At 40.7% G+C, this 22,231-nt stretch overlaps 1 protein-coding gene across 4 annotated transcripts in view; it reads right to left on the bottom strand.

Annotated features, from left to right (window-relative positions):
* Positions 1-22,231, bottom strand: part of ZRANB1 (zinc finger RANBP2-type containing 1) — a 43,002-nt gene that overhangs the window by 11,348 nt on the left and 9,423 nt on the right. For all 4 annotated transcript variants that reach the window (XM_086900267.1, XM_023930015.2, XM_086900270.1 and 1 more), the window contains exons 2-7: positions 19,660-19,757; positions 18,096-18,946; positions 7,281-7,468; positions 5,619-5,772; positions 3,189-3,260; positions 2,223-2,421 (exon numbers count right to left, since the gene is read on the bottom strand). In XM_086900267.1, the coding sequence (XP_086756393.1) occupies positions 2,223-2,421; positions 3,189-3,260; positions 5,619-5,772; positions 7,281-7,468; positions 18,096-18,909 (1,427 nt within the window). In that variant the 5' untranslated portion in view covers positions 18,910-18,946; positions 19,660-19,757. The remainder of the gene's footprint in view (positions 1-2,222; positions 2,422-3,188; positions 3,261-5,618; positions 5,773-7,280; positions 7,469-18,095; positions 18,947-19,659; positions 19,758-22,231) is intronic.

The raw sequence follows: 22,231 nt of genomic DNA on the forward strand, positions 1-22,231 counted from the left end.
CACCTTTGTAGCTGATAAATATTTGCCTATTTTCTGTCATGAATCTCTAACAGCACTCTGAATTAATTCCTGGGTCTCCTGAAAGAAATTTAATCAGATTCTGGTGAAGAAAAAACAAAACAACAAAAACACCCACATCACCAGAATAAGACAGAAAGCCCAGAAAATTCAAGGGGAAAAAAGGAAAACTCCAAACTACTCCCTAAAGCTGGACTGTGAAAGCATTCTCCTAAAGAAGTTTCTTCCCTGAGTTAGTCAGCCATAGAAAAGATTTTGATGTCATTTAAAGCAAACTTTTTAGATTAACACAAGAGAAGTGAATGCATCCATTAAAGAATAAAATTCTGAAAGTCAGCTTAGGACATGTGCCCATTCTCCAGCAAAAGCTAATGGTGGAATACAAAAAGGGACACATCAGAACACACTTTTGTGTGAACTAAAAAAGTGGAGTTATTGAAAGGTGAGTGGAAAAGACTCCACAGGCCAAAGCCCCTGGGAACTTCACTATGGAGCTTTTTCTGAGTATGAGACACAAGACTCTCTGGTAAATAGATTTTTTCTTTGTTCAGCATCTAAACAAACATATCAAAATGAGGTCAAATGAGTTACATGAGCGTTTTCTGTCTGACTATAAAAATACCCATTTTTAAGTGTCTTTGTGGAGGCTTTGAAGAATAATTCCACTAGATAAAAGTTTAAGCAGGGATTGCATTTAAGAGCCTGTTCCAGTGACGACATCACTTCCTATCGGCCACATGTCCTAGCCCACAAAATTAAATATATCTTCTCAAATGGAATCCATACAGCACCTATAGAATATACAGAATAATCAATTTACAACAGGATCTGGCTAAAAGACTTATTCTAAAACCTTGTTCCTAACAAGGAACACTATCTGTTCCTTGAATACTTGTTCCTTTCAGTCTGAAGATCTGTTCCCTTGAAGGAACATATCAATCAGTTAAAAATTATGCTTCTAATAAGGATAAAGATTACACAGAGTAAAACAAAAATTCTGTCTAGACATAAACTAAAAAGCTTAACAAGACTGAATAGCCTCTAAATGAGAGATATGTTAAGATACAGGAGTAAGTCAACCACAATTAACACCAACATCTTGAGAGATTTGGTCCAAAGCTCAGTAGTTTGCAGCGTGTTTTTGGACACCATAAAGAACAAAACCTCATCTATCCTAAATTTCTATTCTGGCCTCATGGGAGCTGCCTGTGATGCCAGGGACATTCCTGCATGGCTGAGATGCACACTCCATGCTGAACAACTCCTAAGCAGTGACAGATCCTTTCCAACACTGGTTCCTGGAAGAATTGCTGAAGCACCACTTTCTGCAATCCAGCTCTGGATGCTGATTTGTGTAGTTCTCCCCCAACAGCACAAAATTTACTTACAGGTACCTCTAAATTAATCTTTGTTGTTGACCTCCTGTACAGTAAGAGGACAGGGACAAGCTCTTTCTGCAATATGTGTGCTGACAGTGTTTCTCCTGTCCTTGACTACAAGATCACCAAAGAAATGATCATCTGTGACTTGGATTATCAGTCTTTATCAGCTCATCCCTTAGTCCAGGACACCCTGGACAGCTGCTGAACACCCCTGGGGGTCCAACTAAGATTGTCCCTGTAGCAAAAGGAAACCAAAGTATCTGACTAAAGAAGACTGTCTGTGCAAAGCAACAAAAGTTGTTTTACAGAATAATAAATCAATTTTATGGCCAAATGACAGAACCAGTTAAATGTCAACACTCCCTGCTTTACTGCCATTATTTTAGCAGACAGAATAGGGATAAAAAGAGCAATCCTGAGTAAAGCCATAACTAAGCAGATGGAATGAAAATACTGCAAAGTTTATAAGGAATAAAAGGCTATCTTCTACTAACAATCTTCTGCTCCCACCAAGCAGCAAGGCATGGCATGTGCATGATTTACATTGCAAGGACACAAATTCCAGCTGCAGTAACCGTGGTTAGTGCATGCTTGACAAGTAAGTATAAAGCATTTTAGTGTTTGAAATGCCATTTGCTGAGCATCACTCCCCATCCCTGAGTTCACAGCATCCAAGTTTCCAGTGCTCATATTTAAAACACAGGATCCCAGCTGGGACCACAGTGAGTCGGCAGCTCTGAGGAACAAATCCCCAGGGAACTGGGGCAGGGTGGCTGTGGGTTTTTGCTGTGAGAGCACATGGAAGAAGCTGTCCTAACTCACCAGTGGGAGCAGTCGTGTAAACTGTCGTGCAGAGCCTTGCGCAGCACGGAGTCCTTGTCGTAGATGCCCCAGGTGGCCTGGAGCACGGAGTCGAGCAGGCAGTCCCCGGCAGTGCGGTTCCAAAGTGCGTACAGCCTGCTGTCCAGGCGTGTCCCCAGCTCCAGGGACCAGTTAATGATGGGAGACTCCTCTTCCAGCTCTGCAATGGCACAGCCAGCTCTTAACATGCTGTTCATTTATCTCAGAGATTTTGGACAGTACAATAATGGCAGTCTCAATAATTTACCCCTTTGCATGAATAAAACCCCAGTTTCCTTCATACCACAACGAACAGGTCAACTACACTGGATGAGGAAATTTCTACTACTCTCAGTAAAACAAACAAAAGCCAAACCACAGTACCACGTCGTTTGTTTGAGGATTGTTACTGAAATGAAAAGATTTTTTTCAGTTTTCCTTAAAAAGCTTGTGACTCAAAACTGACTTTTAAAGATTTTTAAAAGCTCTGTAAACATGATTTGTACTAACTCCATTCTCTCTCTGCATCATAAATAGCCTGGAAATGTTAAAATTAAAATAATTTTACATGGACATACAGTGACAAGACAAGGGGGGATGGCATCCCACTGCCACAGAGCAAGGTCAAATGAGATGTTGGGAAGAAATTGTTCCCTTTGAAAGTGGTGAGCCCTGGCACAGGTTGCCCACAGAAACTGTGGCTGCCCCATTCCCAAAGCTGCTGGTTTGGAGCAACCTGGTCTAGAGGTCTTCAAGGTCCCTTCCAGCCCAAACTATTCGGTAACTTTATGAATTCCAGGGTGAAGATCAAGTTGAAAGCATTCAATCTCTAAAACATGTTCCTGGACAGAGCCATATATATACAGACACATGTAGTTTATTTTTAGTAAGAGACACATTCTCTAATGAAAAGCCAGAAGTGATCCCAGCTGTTCCCAGTGCATTTACCTTTCTGAACATCTCTGTCAAGTACTTCATTAAATAATTTTTCCTGGACTGTGGGTGGTAAATCTTCAATATCTGGAAAAACAAAAAGCAAATACAAGAGTCACTTAATGTTCCTGTAAAAGAGACATCACCAGGAGCTCAGGAGAACTCACAGAACAGCTTTTTCCCTATCAGCCCTAACACCTCCTCTGGAAATCTGCTGTCATGTGTGACCCAAGGCTTTGCAGAGCTGCTGAGGCAGGTTTGCATCTCAGCCTCACTGTCACACCTTTGATGCAGGAAGGATCATCACAGCATGCATAGGGTAAGACTGGATTTCTCTGAAGGAGAAAGTGGAGAATCACTGTGAGGTGAGGAATTAAAAAAGGAGTATTTTTTACTTTCAACCCTATTATATTTTAGCACAGCTTCAATCCTAAGCAATGGTTTGCCACCCATCTGGAATGGCTTCTCCTCTGCAGTCTATCCCAATGGACAGGTACAGTTTGCCAAGGGATGTGTTCTTCTCCAGAACATCCCATTCCTCTCATCTCATTCAGGCTTTAATGAAATAGTTCTGAGAACCCTAATGGTTTGCAGCAAGTTAAAAAACAAAAAATGGGAAAACTATTGAGCTATGCCATGGAAAATGCCATTACTGACAACTGCTCCAAGAGCATTACAGACAGAATTTGCAACAACCTCATAAAAAAAGAATTAAAAAAAAAGGTGGAAAATTCTATAATGGGCAGAACTCTTTTGTGACTGCTGTATCATTTAGAACAACAAACACTGTCACAGATTCTAAAACTCAGCATGTGCCTCACAGTAAATATTTGCTCCAGGCCTGCATTCCAACAGAGGATAAGCAGTAAAGGGTTGCCAGGCAGAGCAGCAACCAGAGAAACTTTGCTGGTTTCAGCAGTCATGAAACTTAAACTCGTGAAAGTAAAGGTAGCAAATAAAATAGGAACAGGAACATCCAGCACCCCTTCAGGCACTCCAGGGGATAAGGACTGGTGCCTAAGTGGTATTTCAAGGACACAAAGATCTCTCTTAATTGCAGTGTGGTAGCTGCCAGTCCTGCTCAGATGTCTAGTACCCCAGGGCTTTTAAGTCCACATTTAGGTACATGAGTTGCTACTGAAGCACATTAATGCCTGGTGCAGGCAGGGTGATGTGGGGTGGTCTTTTTTTTTTTGGTATGATTGATTAGGGCTTTTTAAGCTAAAACTGTTTGCAGTGACCAGCAATCAATTTAAAAGCTTTGCTCTCTAACATCCAAGCATTGGCTTTTCAGGAGGATCAAATCTGTTTATTTGAAAGGTCGAGTGGAAACTGGTTCGTAAACTACATCATTTAAGTAATATCTGACCAGGATTGTGTGATTTCTACTTCTATCCTTGGAAATGCTCTCTGGAGCCAAACTGCAAAAGATGTGCAGTTGGCAAAGTGTGAGGAAAGCAGAAAGTCTTGATGCATAAAAGCTTCTGAACAATTTCATTTTTTAATTACTTAACGGCTATTACACGTGTCAAAAAGCTGCACAGTGCTTTAAGATGTCTCTCTTGAAAATACTGAACAAATTCTTAAGCTCTGGAGAGAACATTTCTCCCATGTGTTATGAAATCCTTCTGCTGCCCCTTTCCCCTCTCTCCCCCTAAAAAGCAATGAAATTTTAGTCTCCCAGACACCCCACATGCCTCTCATGGCCCACAGAGTACAACTGAATGCAGCATCTCAAACAGGTACACAAGTGGTAAATACTGTCAAGATTTTTTGAACAGGACATGAGGTAACACTCAACCAAAGGGGTTCCAAATACAATTCTTGCAATGTTTTTTATAAAAGACAAACAGGTCTGCTGATTGGCACAGTTGGCAGCTGCACATTTTCTTACTAGTGACAGCATTTCTATTAAAGGAAACAGCTTTTGAAGATTAGAAGTCTTCTAATAGCTCCCTGTTAATAGATAAACATTCCTTTGATCTCAGAGCACCTCAGAAGTATTCAAAAAGTTCTATTGCTACAACTAGGTAAAAAGAAAAGCTCTGAGCCTCAACAGAAAGGACTGAAAGCTAAAATAGCCATGTGAAAAGTCACACCATGGAACAGAAATGTCTGGGCTCCAATCTTCACTTTAAATACAGCCTTTCCTTAGAACACACCACTCTTCTTCCAATTCTTCATGTCTAAGTAGGACAACAGATGCTCAGTTCACAGGAACATTGCATGGATTGAAGTGTGCAAATAGTGAGTAATCAAATTCAACTACTAAATCTGACCTAATAAAAGAGGTCTTAATAAATAAAACTCTCAATAAATTAATTAATAAGGCTCTTAATGAATAGAACCTACATGCACATCACCACCAGAAAGTCAAAATACATCATTTTCAACTAATGACCAGGCAATAAAATCTTCCAGCAGGAAGAAGGGTTTTGTAGCTACCTGCAGGTAACGTAAACGTCACTAGGTCAGTCAGAAAATAGCAAGCAAAGTCTCCCTTTCGCTGATGAAGAGATGCAGCAATTTCACGGCGGATTTGTTCCGTGACCTCTGGACACACCATGGCAGGAATGCACTTGGCTGCATGCTGGGATACCTGTAACACAACACAGTTACTGCACTCAGGATTATCCCATTAAATACAAAGATTTGGGAGGAATGACCACCAGCAGAGAGTATTTGGTTAGCAAGGAATGCAAGGGAAAGATGAATACTGGCACCCTGAAAGATCAGAAGTTTAGTGACTCTTAATGAAATGTCTCACTAGTCATGGAACTGGTAACATAAATCTGGTTAAAAAACATCTTTAAATTGAAGAAGTGAATTAACAGGTAACCACTCCCAGCTGAAAAAGAGGAAGAAAAGAGGTAAGAGCTCATAATAGCAGCAATCTCAAATCTCATGCATGAGACAAGTTTAGATTTAACAGTTTATTACCACAGCACAAGACAGTTTCCTACAATCTTCCAAAAAAACCATTAAGATACTTAAATTTCTCCAGTTCTAGTCATCACTGGCAACAGAAACCAAATCAATGATGAAGGACAAGTGGCACAGGGATGACACCAGATGCATACAAAAAAAAACAAACACCTTTAAGATGCACGTTTTCACTCATTCATATCCTAGAGAAGGAAAATATCACTGGGGCTCAAACACTACTAAGCATTTCCAGAAATGGCAAGATGAGTCAGTATTCCTAGGCACTGAAGCAAAACCAAACACAAAAATCCCTAAGACAGTATTTCAGTAAATTAACTCGTTTTTAAACATGTAACTCCATCCACAGAGTTATGTAAGCAGCACAAAGCTACTGATATTAGTCATATATAAATATATACTCAAGGCTTTAGCTACATTTGTCTTGCTTCATCTACTCTTTTTAATTATTCAACACTGAGCATTCCATCATCTTTATGTGCTTTGCAGGCAAACAGCAGTTTTCAGAATTGCACTGAGCATCAGAGGAGGAGGCAGAATAAAAATATGGCCCTGATCAAAAGTCTGAGTTGAAAAAAACAGACAAAAAAAGGTAATAGAAGTATTTACAGGGCAAAGATGGAGAACAGCAGAGGTCACCAAAAGGTGACACAAGGAAATGGAATGTGGAAGAGCAAAACAGGAACCAGTCAGTCTATAAAATGGGCAAGGAATAGAAAAAAATGCAGCAATTTTGCAAAGTGAGAAATTTGCCTCTCTCTGCAAGAGAAACTCCCACAAAAGCCAGGAAAGCCAGCCCAGGTAGACTCACTCATTAACAAACTCAGAACAAACTCTGCTGTCACTGATGTCAGTGCTTTGCTTTGAGAGCATTTCCTCTCCCCCACCCAGAGTACAGGAAGCCTCACAATAGCTCGCTTCCACTGCCAGTAAGGTCACAACGTGTGCCAAGACTGTTCATTAATGAGAAAATGGAACATCCTCAGGACCATCACAAGAGTCTCTTAAAGCAAACTCACTTCTTGAGAAGAAATCCAAGGCTCAAGGCAGCGATTCACGTATATTCTAACGCCAGCACAAATCAAAGCTGCATGCCACTGGCTGCACACAGTGGTGCAGTTACATAAAGCACTGCTCCATCCTTGCAGGGCCAGGGGAGCTCACCTCAGTGAGGAGGATGGCCAGCATGTCCTGCCTCTGGAAGCGGATGGCCAGGTGCACGAGGGTGTAGCCCACGTCGAAGGCAGACGGGCGGTTCAGCAGCCGCACCTCGTCCGCAGTCAGCTGCCGGGCAATGTCCCCTCCGGACGACTTGTAGGCTTCCACAGCAGCTAAATCACCTTCCACGACTCCTGAGGACAGACAAACAGCACACAGTTCATTTTAGACAGTGAGGGAGCTTTTCTGGAACAAGCCACCTCGTTTAACAGCTCACCTGTAGCTGTTGTGTTACAGGCCAAACAGAAAAATTATCAACTGCATAGCAAAAAACTTGCCAATTTTTAAATTATTTTAAGCAGAAGACTACAAAATATTTACACTTACCTCCTCTCTCAGACCATTTCTCTTACCCACACTATCTGGAAAAGGTAAGAGATCAAAAGCCAGCTCAGAAGTGGACCCATAATGAAACACCAGCAGTAACATACACACAAGCATTTCAATTGACCAGAGAGAAAGTAATTTCTTCACAGTACAGAGATTAGTTTGATTACTTTATCTTCCCTTTTATCTCAAAAAACAAAGTACTAGATCATAGAAATAGGATCTATTGAAAGAATTTTGGACTAGAAGTTTTATTTTTTTCCAAACAGTACAAATGGTAGAAAGCATAATTTTTTCTCTTCAGCTCACCATCTCTGCTGCTAATGGAGCCCGAGAGTTTCACTCGGGATACTCTTATGAAAACTGAAATAAAGATAAATACACTGTGTGTTCCTTCTAAAGCAAGATAGGAGGAACAATTAATGACCCTAATGTCTTCTAGAGTCCCTGGCAATCTTTGATTTCTGTACCATGCTTCATATCAAGACCAATCATGCTGAATGTATTCCTTAGCTGCAATTACCAGAATACACTATCAGTAAGATGTGGAGCTGCTAACAGGATCTGTTCCAATATAAGACTTCCTAAATTTAGAAATTCCTTCAAATATATTCTATTTTAGGTATGTGGTCCACAAGAGAACAGTGCAGTGCTGAGCTGAGGAAACAGAATAATGTCCCTAATGCCATCTTTACTGGAGAAGCAAATGGAACCTCACTCATGAGAAGGAGCCCTTGTTGCAGCAGCTCAAGCAATGAGCACAGATAACAAATGAGAAAACCCTGGCCCTATTTTCTGCAGCTCAACCTCCTTCCCAGCTCCTGAGAGTCAGCAGCTGAGTGGAGGCCATGAGGCTGGAGATTGAGACCCAACTCCATCCTTCACTTCATTTGCTCAGCAAGACTCAAAAGCTGATGAACAGGAAAGGTCATCAGACTTAGTCAGGACAATCACTCCTACTCAGGACTTAAAATAAAAAAAGGAAAAAAACACAACAGTTCCCACCCCCTCAAACAAACCCCTCATCCCAAATGAGTGAAAATCCCCCACCAAAATTAAAAAAACTCCAACATAACAAATTGAAATGGCTGCTAGCAGAGAAGCACACTAACCACTGGCTTGCTGGTTAATCCAGGATTTAGAAAAGTATTCTTAGCTCAGCCAAAAAGTATCACTTTGAATGCTGAGATTATAAAGCTTTCAGAAGAAACACAGGGGGAAAATGGATTATCAGTGCAAGACATTACAAAGTTATCAACTGTGCTCTGCAAGATTCCACAGATAAATTTGATTATTCAACAGTGGTCTGGAGCAGAGAAGTTCCAAAACAACAAATCAACTAGGAATTTTAGTCATACAGTATCTACCCACTCATTCCAAGGTCCTCACAGGCCAGGGCAGAAGGAAAACCATACAGGACAGTATTTTTTAGTTTTCTGCTTCCTGTGTCTGTCCCCTGTAAGGAAGACATTCCTGTTCCACTCCAGCACTACTGTCTCGTTCAGTACCTGCCCATGTATTCTCCCCAGATGAGTTTTGTCTGTTCAATTTTAGTTCTTGCTCTGTAGGAGTCAGAAGTGCCAAGTGTAGAACTTTATTTCCATGCAAACACATTTTTGCCACTGATTAGGCAATTCCTCATGGCTGTTGCAATGATTATTCCAACCAAATACTCCAAACTGACATTTTTTTGCGTGTGTGCAGATTTGTATGTGCACACAGATAACAAATCAAATTTCTCATTACCTGCCCTCTTAATACAAGTTATATCACAGCTTTGGCAAACCCAAGAATCTGGAGAAGAAGAAATGTGATAGAAGAGCAAGTTCTCTGCTATCTTACTATATCCTTTTTTATTATTATTACATTAATTTAGGAGAAAGTTCTTGTAAAAGACTAAAAGTCACATCACTCCTTTTTGTATTTTAACCACTCCTCCTAGCACAGGAGAGACTCCTGTTACCACATCTGCATCTTCCACCACATCCCCCAAGACAAACACACCAAAGACCACCCAAGACTGGTAGGTGAGAATCACTCTGAGAATCCAAATATGCACAATTGATTTCAAAATTAAAAAAAATATCCCTAAAACGATCTTTTGGTGACAGATGATCAGACCCAAATCACATTCCAGCCAGCCAGCCTGTCAAGTAGTACATTTTACTACAGCCTACTACTGGGAAATTCATCATTTTAATTGTTCTACCAGTCCCCCACCCTCAGCTGCTTGTTATCATCCCACTCTTCATCAAACCTCAGCAAAATCTGAGGTCTAAGGCTGATGCTGAGGTGGTCACGTGAGGTTTGGCAATACCTTTTTCAACCTGCAATAAGGATCCAAACCAGTGACATGTGTTCTGTGCAGCACTGCCAGTTCTGGAAGTTTATTCCCACATCTTCCAATACTTGACATTCCTAAAAGCTCCATGTCCTACAATTATTAAAATTGTTATATAAGCTGTCAGTTAAAAAGTACATTTCTAAATTTTGCTGATGAAGTTTAAGCTAAAGATCAATTAATGCATCCAAACCAGGCAAATTGAGTAAGTTTTCTAGAATTTATTTAAAATACATATGCATACATACATATATATATATAAATGTATTTTTAGTGGTATTTTAGGTATAGGGTTGGTGTGCTATATGACACAAACCAGCACAGCTACAGCTCATGAAGAGATGTGACTGTATGCACAGACAGTATCTGGTCGCCTTCTATTCTTTAATCAAAACAAATAAAAATTGTTCTTTATAGCAGGGGGAGGCATCAGAAAATTTTTGTTTGTCTAGTCCTACTGACTACTACAGGGCTGATATTCCATGGGCATTAGAAGCCTCTTTGGTCGCTCTGAGCCACAGCAAGAAAAGTTAACATTTTTCTTTACCTGTTCTACCAAACATCTATTCCACTACTGCCACTTCAGAAGAACAGGGGAAATTCCTGACAGTCCCATCACCTGCCACCCTGCTTACAGCACCAGTCCATACAATCCAAGGCAGCAGTGAACACAAAATATAGTGGTAACAGGCAGACTATCAGAAATATAAACCAGAAAATACAAATCTTGCCCCAAAACTATGAGGTGAATTTGCCTACATGCACCATGCCTGCAATTCTGAAATTCAGTATCACCACGCCAAAATGAGACCCAAATATGCTTGTATTGACAATAGGAGGAACATTCCTACAAAGGCTTTGATTTCTGTGGGATGAGCGAGAGCCTCCAATTCATTAAGTCTATTTAAATAGAGCTTAAAACCCCCACTGTTTATGAGAAATATCACAGAAATATTTACTGATGTTCTAATTCCCTGCATTTCACAACACAGCAGTGCCTCATTACTTACACAAGCAGACTCTGAATCGTGTCCTGATCCAGCACTGTGCCAGTTGGATTATTCCCCACTGACACCCAAAGCATTCCCCAGACTGGTAAAATGTCAAAAGGAAGAGTGGCATTTGCCTTAAGATTGTTCCCAGAACACCCAGGAGCCTCCAGGAGCTCAAACCCTTGTGAGGGCACGGCCCTGATTGGCTTCAAGAGCGACACAAATGCAAACACATCCCAGTGACTCAGTGCCTGCTCCTGATCCACACAACCACAGCTTTCCTTTAAAGTGGACTCCAGAAATGTCCCTTTGCTGTCGCCCTAAATACACCAGTCTTTTGTGCCCCCTAAAAAATTCTGCTTGGCCTCATGTAAAATCCCTGACTATAGCCCTAAGGGAGAGGACAGAAAGCCAAGTGCTGCACCCAAGCCATGAGAAAATACAAGTGCAGTCCAAATTCTGCATTTACAGGTTCAACTGTGCTCCCATTTTGCAATTCAGACATTTCCTCTTATTGGAAGACTTTCACAGCATCAAGAGCCAAGGTTTTTTTTCTTCTTCTAGTAAAGCCCTGCCTCTTTCAAACAGCACAGCTTAGACATTTGCAATCTTAGTATATATTAGATGACAGAAATTAAGAAGGGTATTTTAAAAGACTAAATTTTAAAAAAATATTAATCACCCAATTACAACTTTTGCCATCTTGATACTACTACAACTTTTACAACTTCCTTCTTTGTTAAATGTCAATTTTACCCTCATATTAAATAAAGCAGAATTAGCCGCTAAAACCAAACTATTTCAGCTTAAGGTGCTATTACATTTATTCTTTAGAACATGTAAATATTTATGGGGTTTAGTGCAGTTATATAAACTTGGAAAATATGCAGGATAGGCTTACAAGCGTTTCTAGAAAACCAAGTCCTGTTTTCCCTAACTTCACAGTTCCAGTGGCTTCAGAACAGGCAGATAGCAAAGTTCCCAAGGAAAATACAACAGCACAGCCTTTATTTACTTCAGTATTTTTCCGATAGTTGTGGAGCACTGGCTGGCACAAGCTGCAAATGAAGTAGGCAAATTGTTAAAAGCAGACTGATGCAGTTTTGACTACCCAAAGAACAACCTGAGGATTAGGGATTTCTGGGATTCCAGGAGGCAGCAATTCCTGCAATAACCGTGTTCTCCCATCTGAGCAGACTGCAAAAGGAAACACTTCATCTTAAGGAGGTCATTGTGCCTCCTGCGTGGGACAGTGCCTTGAACTGCTTGGCAAGAGAAGGCAAATTTCTCAAACAACCAAGTTACACATTTTAGAAGTCAGAAGTCAAGACAGATCCTGCTGCAACATAAAACAGATCTGAGACAGAGCCCTGTGCTGCTTCCCTTCTGTCACAGGTACAACTGCAAGTGGTCTGTCATACATATGCTCTCATTTACTCTTCTAAGGACTAATCCTAAGATTGGTTTAAGTGCCAGCAAGTGAGAGGCTGATCAACTGACCCACTAAAACCTAATTCTGACACCTGTTAAGAATTTCTGCTCCTTTAACACAGACTGCTGAGGACCTGTGGCATTCTCTGGAGCTGAGTCAGCCATCAAGCTCTTCCAGCTCTTCACCAGGGGCACATCACGTGGCCATAAATGAAGTTTTATTGAAAATAAGTGACTCACAATTTCAGCCAGGGAAGAATTTCTCCTGAAGGAAGGACTGCTTTGCAAGCAAATATGACACATCAATTGATAAAAAAGAGAGGTTGTCTGAAAAACCTTTATGGGCCTCTAACACACCCTTCTGTTCCTTCTGTTTTTTGATACCCCTTTTCAGTATTAGCACACAGTCAACAGTAGATCACTATCCAGGTAATGACACTGAGACATTAATTTCTGTATATTAAATTATTCTGTATATTTTGATTCTTCAAGCTCAGCACTTGCATCAGCTAAATAAAGGAAGTAAATACTTCTAAGATGACATGTGCCTTAAACCTGAATCCATCCAATGCATGGGAGGATGACTACTATTCTTTGCTCTTCTCCCTACATACAATTAATGTAGTAGATTGTGAACATATCACTACAAGACAAAAAAGTACAGATGTATGAACAATTGTTTAAAGATGTCCTTATCCTTCTCCAATCTGTCAGAGGCATCCTCACCCCTTGTTGCTTGCAGGGTTGTACCCTAAAGGGAGGCTGGACAATGGAAAATCATTAAAGGTAATAATTAAAAGTTAACCATCAGTGCTTCTAAGGAAAAATGAAATAACTGGTTCTAACTTGATAGTTTATTCAATTATTTTAAGCATAAAATATCAGTGTTTAAGAAAAGTAAAAGGGTGTTTCAGGAGTTATGATTTTCTGACAAGAAGTACAGCAGGCAGAGTTTTCCTCAGTCTCAAAGATACAAACACACAAATGTAAAGCATTTATGACAGGACAGATGTACAAGGCACAGATGACAATACACAGAGCTCTCCCAGCCAGGTGAGAGTTGTGAGCTTACATCACTGCTACCTGGCACAGCAGCCAAGTCACACTTCCCACTGTCCCAGGGGAACAGGGAAGGAGGTCAGGCTGTACCACTCACACCAGGGACTATTCCCCTCCCAACCATCCCCACAGGCACCATCTGCCATCCCCAGGCACAGCCAGCGTGGCAGGGCATCACCTGGCACTGAGTAATCCATGCTGCACTTCCCTAAACTGTTCCAGCCCAGACTGACACCAGCAAGGAAAGGTGCATGACCTCTCCTGGCTTCCAGCAGCTTTGTTGCCACCTGTACACTTCCCACTCCCACAACACAAGATAAACAGAACCAACAAGGTTCAGCTGTACCCTGGATGTGAAGAGGAAGCCAGTCTGAACTTACTACACCAGCAAAACAAAATGAAACCCCCCACAAAAACATCCCCTAATCCTGCTTCATTTTCAAATACCCAGGAGGACAGAAAGGGGCACCTGGGACAACTCTGGGTGGCAGTGCCAGCTGAAAGCACCTCGTTTATGTCAGTTCCTTCAGGCTTTATAAATACCCAGAGAAGAGCCAGAGGCTCTGCAGGACACAGAGCAGGAGGTGCCTCTGTGTCTCCTGGAGCTGCAGGGCAGCGTGGGACACAGCCCAGCCAACTCCATACCCATGTCTGGACAGGGAGACTCTCCTTGCCCACAGGGTTTCTGAAGGTCTGGGTAACATATTTGGCACTAATTCAAAAAACTAATGGCATTAAAAAACCCTGTAGGAGAGATAAAGCAGTTGACAAAGGAAAAACTAAGCAGACATATGTAAGAATACAAGGAATGAACTTACAGTCCTTTTAAGGATGTACTGTAAAACAAGATTCATCACAGATTGCTCTAAATATTTTGGTTTTGTTTAAGAAACATACTCTTAGCCGTTTCTTTCACAGAGCTAAAAAGAACATGTGCCTACTTGATTTGGGAGGTAGCATCACCACAAGAAGCTCTGGCCCGTGACAGCAATACCCACTTTACTGACCTGAACCAAAAGAACACACTCTTTCAGCAGGTGATAAACAGGTGAAGAAGAAAGGAAAAGGAGAAGAAATGCAGTTTACCTTCTATCTAGCAATTCAAGCTCAGGAGTTGCACTCACAACTCAAGAATCCCCAGCAGTGCCCTGCAGCAAATACACTCTGCCAGCATCACCGTCCAATGCAGCCCTGAAGTGCCAGGAGATGTGAAGCTCCAGGGTAACACCCAAGCAAACTCTGGATGCCAGAGAGGTTTTATAGGCACAACCATCCCCATCCATTTGTACTCCTTAAATCCACAGCCAGCTGGAACCAGATTCACCAGGCCCCACAGCAACTCTTGATTGTTGCACATCACATTCCTTAAGTCCCATAGGCCACCAGGACTGCCTGACAGTCTCTGCCATAGGTATCATGAGTTATAGAAAAGATAATAAAGTTTAATTTAAGTATACATCAGTTCCCTCCCCTAAGAAATGAGTCACCTTGGACTTAACATTAATCTTGTTCTAGGCCACTATGGAAGAAAACATTGCTGTCACTGCAGAAACCATTTGTAATTCCTCTTTGTAATTTAAGCTGGCATTTGGAGGAAGCCAGGTTATCAAGACACACTTACTCCAGCTTCTGCTAGGATTTTGATATATTTTAACCTCAGGAATCAGTTTAAAAATCTCACCTTTCTGAGAAAGAATCACCCAACAGATACATTCACTCTGAAAAAAGCAAGTCAATAAAAAAAGCAACATTCAAGTACATTTGCTGGCAGAGTTTGAATGGGGGAATACCACTAATCCTTCTGATTTGGAAGGAATACCCTCCATCAAGGAAACTATTCATGCTGAAAGGCAAGAGTTGCACTCATCACATTTCGTCCAGCCTGGATTTGCAAGGAATAGAAGCCTTGATGACATGTTTACTTACTGAGGTGGGAAAAGCATTAATGGATACCTCCAACAGAACAAAGAAAAAAATTACAAACACACAAGAATACAAACACACACACACCACCTTAGATCTACTTCATAGACATCTCTCTTAATGTATCAGCTAAAAAGAACAGATGTGGAAAAGAATAGTATGATACGTGTTTTTTAATGAAACTTGACATTAAATTTAAAAATTAGTAAAAAGAATTTTGTACTGGAGTTGGGATGTGAAGAGGGAGTTCAACCAAACAGCTGTCCTAAAGTATCATTTTCCTTGCTACCTTCTGACAGATAGTATCTTCTAAGAGAAAAAAAAATAACCACTCTACCAAGAGTTCCTCATACTCCTTTAATCTTTATTTTTAACTTCAGGGTTAACTTTAAAAGTTAACTTTTTAACATCTCTCCTACAAAAGATGGATTCAAAGCAAATGGACTCTCCACAACTGATTGAGCTTAAACTTGAAAGTTTCAGTCTGAAGTTCCCAAATCCTAACAAGGCACCATCTGTCAGATGGAGCAGGGTAACACACAAACTCTTGGTCCATCAGTGTTCACAAATTTTCTTGGCATTTAACATGAACTTGTCCTATTTTATAATTTTGCTTGGCTAAGGACTGACAAGTGTTCAGCTCAGCTTAAACTTACAAGAGCTCCAGCTGGCAAAAACAACTCACTAAGTCACAGCGACCCACTTGGTTTTAATGATAAAAACAGATTCTTTGGGCAAAGATATTCAATTGACAGTTAAATTGGTTTAAGGATGTCACACTAAGACCACCAGCAGAAATTTAGCTTATTGCTTTAATTATTGCTGGCTAAACTGATGTACTTTTCTAGCACAGATACACAATACAACAACCAGAAACAAGCACAAGAGAATCCATGCAACCTCCATCAATCTTCCTAAGGTTATTCCTATTACAAAGAGTAATTTTGGGGGAAAAAAATGGTATCTGTAACATGCAAAACTAAATTCTGAGATGAAGGACAGATAATTAACAGCTTTGTTTGCTAGTTCCATTGCCTCCATCATTCCTCTTCCCCAGGAGTACAACAGGTGTTTAAGTTAGAGAAATAAATCCATGAAAGCTTTCAGTAGTAACAATCAGCACACAACTCCACCTGCATTCTGCCTTTCTCACCAAGATCCCTTCAGACCAAAGCACTATTGCATTACAAAACTTGTATGAACATGGTTTTGGGTTTTATGTACAACTATATCGTCACAAGCAACATTAAATACTTGCAAACCCACGTTCTTAAATATAAATACAGCCCTTCCCACACAGGTTAAATCAGAAAGTGTGAAATATTTCAAGTAACATTAGAAAAGTGAAAAAAAAAATCACTTTTGAAAACCAAAGGAAAAAAATAGCCTAATATTAAATACAATTACTATCAGAATACAAGATAAATACCCATGTAAGGCATAGGAACAACCTCCAACAACTGATTGTTGGTACTCAGAAACTCAAAAAATACCACACAGAATTTCAGCTGCTTCATTTCAGAAGGAAAAAAGCTTATAAAGAACTGGAGGTATCAGGAAATACTGAGGCATCTCTTTCCAAAAGGAAGCGTGCATGTCTATGCACACTATTCACACAACACAAAAATAAACTGGAATATTTATTAGCTCAGAGAAACCAAACACAGCATACCCACAAAATCATTTACACCTGATCAAATATGTTAAACAAAGCAGCTCCACTAATTAGGTTTTTGATTACAACCACGAAGTGACTTTGTGAAACATTAAGGAACAGCATGAGACATACTAGCAGAGCCAGAGTTTCAAATGAAGTGTTTTACTCTAAAAATAGTTGCATATTTCAAGTGTTGAACCTGCTCGTATGCTGGGGCACACGATATCTGCTTCTGGGAAGCTACAGCACAGAAATTAACTCACAAGGTCAATAACTGAAGAAAACCCTGCTCTCACATGGCTCTGTTCTTTAACAGCACTGCGAGAATTATCCAGTATTTCCTTAGGAGAGCACTAAAATACAAAACAAAATTGGTATTTGAACGTTTTTTTGAAGCAGCCGACTACAAAAATACTTTCAGAAAGCCTGTAAACATTTACAACACAGTATGTGTATTAATACAACATTATTACTTTCAAGGTCAGTATTACACATGCAGTTTCTTGGAGCTACATATTTTGGTGTTATTTTTAACATCTGACAGAGCATCTTGTACTGTTGCAATCTCTACACTGTTTACAAATACTCCCAAGCTGCAGCTGCTGACTTTACAGAGTATGTCTTGCCATAGCAAAAAGAAGAGTAATTTTAATTACCCAGTAATGGCATTTTTTACAGTACTATATGCACTCACATTCTGTTGATCTGCTTTGTAATTTTTCCACCTTTTGACAATTATATGGAACAACAGGATTTGGTTACAAGAATATCCATTTCTACAAAAGGTCAAAAAAGTCCAAGTACACTTGAGAGACATGTCTAACCCTGTTCAGATTATGGATGAACTTCACAGCCTCTCTTAGCAGGTGCTATTTCAGGAACCTCTACATTTGGCTCACTTTTTTAAATGGAAATGCAGAGATAAAAAAAGCTGGTTTGAAATCAAATGCCAAGTTTCTGTTTTAATTCTTCATTCTCCCAAAATACTTAACCACCAGCACAAGAGCAGAAGGTAACAGTAAACAACTTACCCACACAAGCATTTAGGAACAGCCAGTCAGTCTTTTTCATTCTGTTTTTTATTTGCTTTAGTTTTTTGAAGTCAACTTCAAGCTCCTCCTTGCTGCCAACAGCTCCAGCCAATTCAATTCTTTGGAAGTCCATTTTCACATCAGATTCACGTTTGGTTGTTGGTGGAGATCTTCTTTGGCTATTACCACTACTACAGCTGCCTCTCCACCGAGCCCTGTCTTGCTCATTTATGATGGAAGAAGCCTCTTCTGTATCTGCCAGTTCTATTGCTTCAATGTTGTTGGGTCTGGGGTGATCACACACAACACATTTCCTGGCCTTGGCCCAGTTTTCATATGTACAAACAGAACAAGTCCAGTGCTGAGCCCTTATGTTTAGTTTATTTCTGTCATTGTATTCCTCACACGGATCCACAGAAAAAGGGACCGGTCTGGACCCGGAGCCTGAAGACTGAGGAGACTCCGTGGGACTCCTGGTCCTGCGCTGAGACAAGCACTGGGTACACCTTATAGCTCTTGGCCAGTTCAAGTACGTGCACATGTGGCACGACCATTTATTTGCACTTTCCATACTGTAGGATGATTTAACCCTTGGTCTTGCACTGGAATCCGGGCATATCAAAGGACTGCTCCCTCCTTCAGTGCTCGTAGGATCCCAGTCCCTCCCGATATCACTGGAACCACTTTTGAAAGGATCTTCTGTGATAATTGTTCCACTGGGTCTCTGGGCACGACACATGGTGCACTTGATTGCAGAAGGCCAATTCTCATATGTACAATACTCACAGGCCCATTTAATTCCACGCTCTGTCATCGTGCACTCCTTGAAATGAACTGCGGCGGGCAGAAAGCTGAGGGGTCAGAACACACCATCAGTACACAGTGCCAGCAAAGGAGCTGCTCAAAACAACAAACAAAGGAGATTTAACCCAGTGGGTATTAAAATCAGGCTGGGCAAATGGGCAGTCCTTTTTATTTGATATTATTACATCTAAGGGGAGTAAAATCACTATGAAAAGGGTAAGACTTGACAGACTGGCATTTTACATGCAGAATTCAGGATTTACTAGTGCAAAAATGAGAAAAAAGCTCAGTCCTGCATTTCTGAAACTCTTCAAACTTGCACAGAGACTTCCAAACAAATTCAGAATACGCATTAAGCACTGAGAATACTGGAGAAGAGACCAGTACAGCTACAGAAACAAGTTATAAATATTAAATTCTTAAAATAAAATTCAATATGAATACAGCAGTACAAGAAAAGGAACACAAAGTCCAGGTCCTGCAATAGACCTTAGATGATTTGGAAGGAAGGTGTGTATCTGGTGGGCAGTTACACAGTGAGTAAGCAGTTCTTCCAGAAAAGGAGTGTGTTGGAATTCATGTAAAATACTTACAATTTGAAAATTTTAGAAATGTGCTTAACCAAAACTAGGTCTTGACTGGACATCACCCATATCAGTAGTGTTACAAAGTGAAAATGCCACCTGAAAGCATGCACAAGCTGTGTGTGTTGCCAGGCTAAGACAGTATTTTCATGCAACAAATTCAGATTTCAACTCACTTTTTCTCTAATGAAGAGGGGATTCTGTCTTCATGCTGGCTCAGATCTTTTCTTCAGATTGCCGAATATGAAGGATGAGCGTAAGCAGATAACTATTCCTGTAAACAAAATGAAAATAGACTCATTATAGGCTTCCTACTGGACCTGAGTAACCAGAAAGTTAATTATTAAATGCCACACCTATTCTAATCCAAATTTACTTGGTTAAACCCAGTCATGACCTGCTGAGGCCACGAGAGACTGGTTAAAATAAACCAGTATTTATAAAAAACCGGTGGCCACATAAATGGTCAATCTGCTGAAGTAAATAAAGTAAATCTAAGCAACAAGTTCACACCAAAACATCCACAAACACTCTTGCTGCAATCTGAAACTTTGGATTGGGAAGGCAGAAAAAGCTTTGTGTAGAAAGCATAATAGAGGGAAAGGCTGAGGCAGATAGATAAAGGACAAACAGACAAACATACACAGCATTTCCTCCCTTACCCAGGAATAGTTATCCAGCATGTAAAACTCAACAAAGTGCTGGTTTCACTTTGTTGAATGCAAAACAAAGAATGCAAAACTGATTAAATACAAACCTGCCACATCACTTGACCAACACTTCTTATTTATCATATTACAACCCTCTCAGCTAACAAAACCATCCAAAGCCTAGGAAACTAAAACTCACAAGCTGCACAATAGGATTAAACTCAAAACCCGACACATCAACCCAAAAATTAGTTAATACCTGTTCCCCAGTTAGGCAATGTTTTACAAGTTAGTACATTCTTCACTGAAATACCTTCACACACACCTTGCTCTACCAAGGCATAGCTCAAAGTTCTACTTAAATTTGTCAGCCTTATTCCTACTATCTCCTCCTGAGGACTCTGGCACAGAACGAGGGATTTTTCCAAGAGCTCAAGTGATCTATTCAGCAGATCAGGTGGCTGCATGAATGAGGGGCTATCGCATGGCCGGGACAGAGGAGAGGGCAGCACTATCCTTTTCCATAGCAATCCATATTTATGCTGCATGAAAGCAGAGGAGCAATCAGGAACACAGAAAGCTCTCTCTTAAAGCTCAGGTTCCACAGTACTGGTTTGAACAGCCTGCAGAGAACTTCACTCCCACCTCTATATTATAAAACTGTGTCAGACTGAGGAATGTGCTGAAAAGGCAATCAGATTTCCTGCTGCTTCCGCTCCACCATTCCTGACAGATGTCCATGCCCATTTATAATGGAGAAAAAAGGAGCTGGATCATATCAAGCACCCCATAACTGTGACAAAGTAAGTGAAAAATGCATACATGTATACAGGAGAATATAAAGTTAATTTGATTTTACTAAAGGTGACTTTGCAAAGCAGACTTTTTGGGAATTTTAAGGAAAAAAAAATGTTTCTCTACTTTGCCAAAACACCTCCTATATGAGTACACTAGATGCTAGGTTTATCTATTCCATTTGGTCAAAGCTTTTCCCCCAATTCCCAAAATAAGGCTTTTAATTACTTTCTTAATAAGCTTCTTCTCTCTAGAAACAGTAGAGTTTTTTTAGGAATTAATGTGTTGTAGTTAGAAACACAGGAGAGTTGAACAGGGTTTTCAGAACAGAGAAGGCAGAAGCACACTGCCTGTGCACCTGCCCACTGCCACCAACAGACTGTGCCACCAAGGACCACCAAAAGTGGCTGTTCCAATACTCCAATACTTGAGAATAATTCCTACCAGAGCAGAAGTTGGTATGGCTGGAGTAGGTGATGCTTCCCATCAAATCCATAAACAGTGTGTGATGGGAACCTGTACCTGTACATGGTTTCTTCCCTGCCCTAGTTTGTAAGGCCTTAAACAAAGCAGTTCCCACTGCAGACAAATCCCAACCCACATTTGGGATGGGGCATGAAAACAAGAAATCATCTGTTTTAGTGATATTAAGACTGGGAAAGGAGATTGCAGTTCAAGTTGGAAAGCAGCTGGCTGCAAAAACAATCCAAACAAGTACTGAGATACTACTTAGGGAACTAAATAGCTCAGGACATCCCACGTTACAGGAAAGCTTTCATACATATCACAAGATCAGCTTTTTAGCTGCAATTATCTTCTGTGCCCCTTAAAAAGCAGATGCTCTCAGACATAATTCTTAGAGAGGCTGAGTATCTGCAGCTTTGAAAGCCCCTGAGATATGAGCTCACCACCTCTGAACACAAGGCCTCGGGTTATTATGAAGTAAAGAATATAAAAAGGTTCAATAGAGCAACGCAATTTCTCTTCCTTGACAGCTCTGCCAACACCAAGTACTGTGAGGAAATTCAGCATTGGGTTGGTTTTTTTTTACTGTTTTTTACTTGAACTGACCTCCAATTCTACCCACCACAGTAGCTACCCATGGATGGGTCTGGTGGGAGCAGAGCTGGAGGTCAGAGACACCAGACCCATCCAATTTTGTTTACATCAAGAACTGCAGTGACAGGACAAGGGGAAATGGCTTCACACTGAAAGGGAGTAGGTTTAGATTAGGCATTAGGAAGAAATTGTTCCCTCTGAGGGTGGGGAAGCCCTGGCACAGATTGCCCAGAGAAGCTGTGGC

Source organism: Cyanistes caeruleus, chromosome 8 (assembly GCF_971803275.1).
Source record: "Cyanistes caeruleus chromosome 8, bCyaCae1.hap1.1, whole genome shotgun sequence".
Lineage (NCBI taxonomy): Eukaryota > Metazoa > Chordata > Aves > Passeriformes > Paridae > Cyanistes > Cyanistes caeruleus.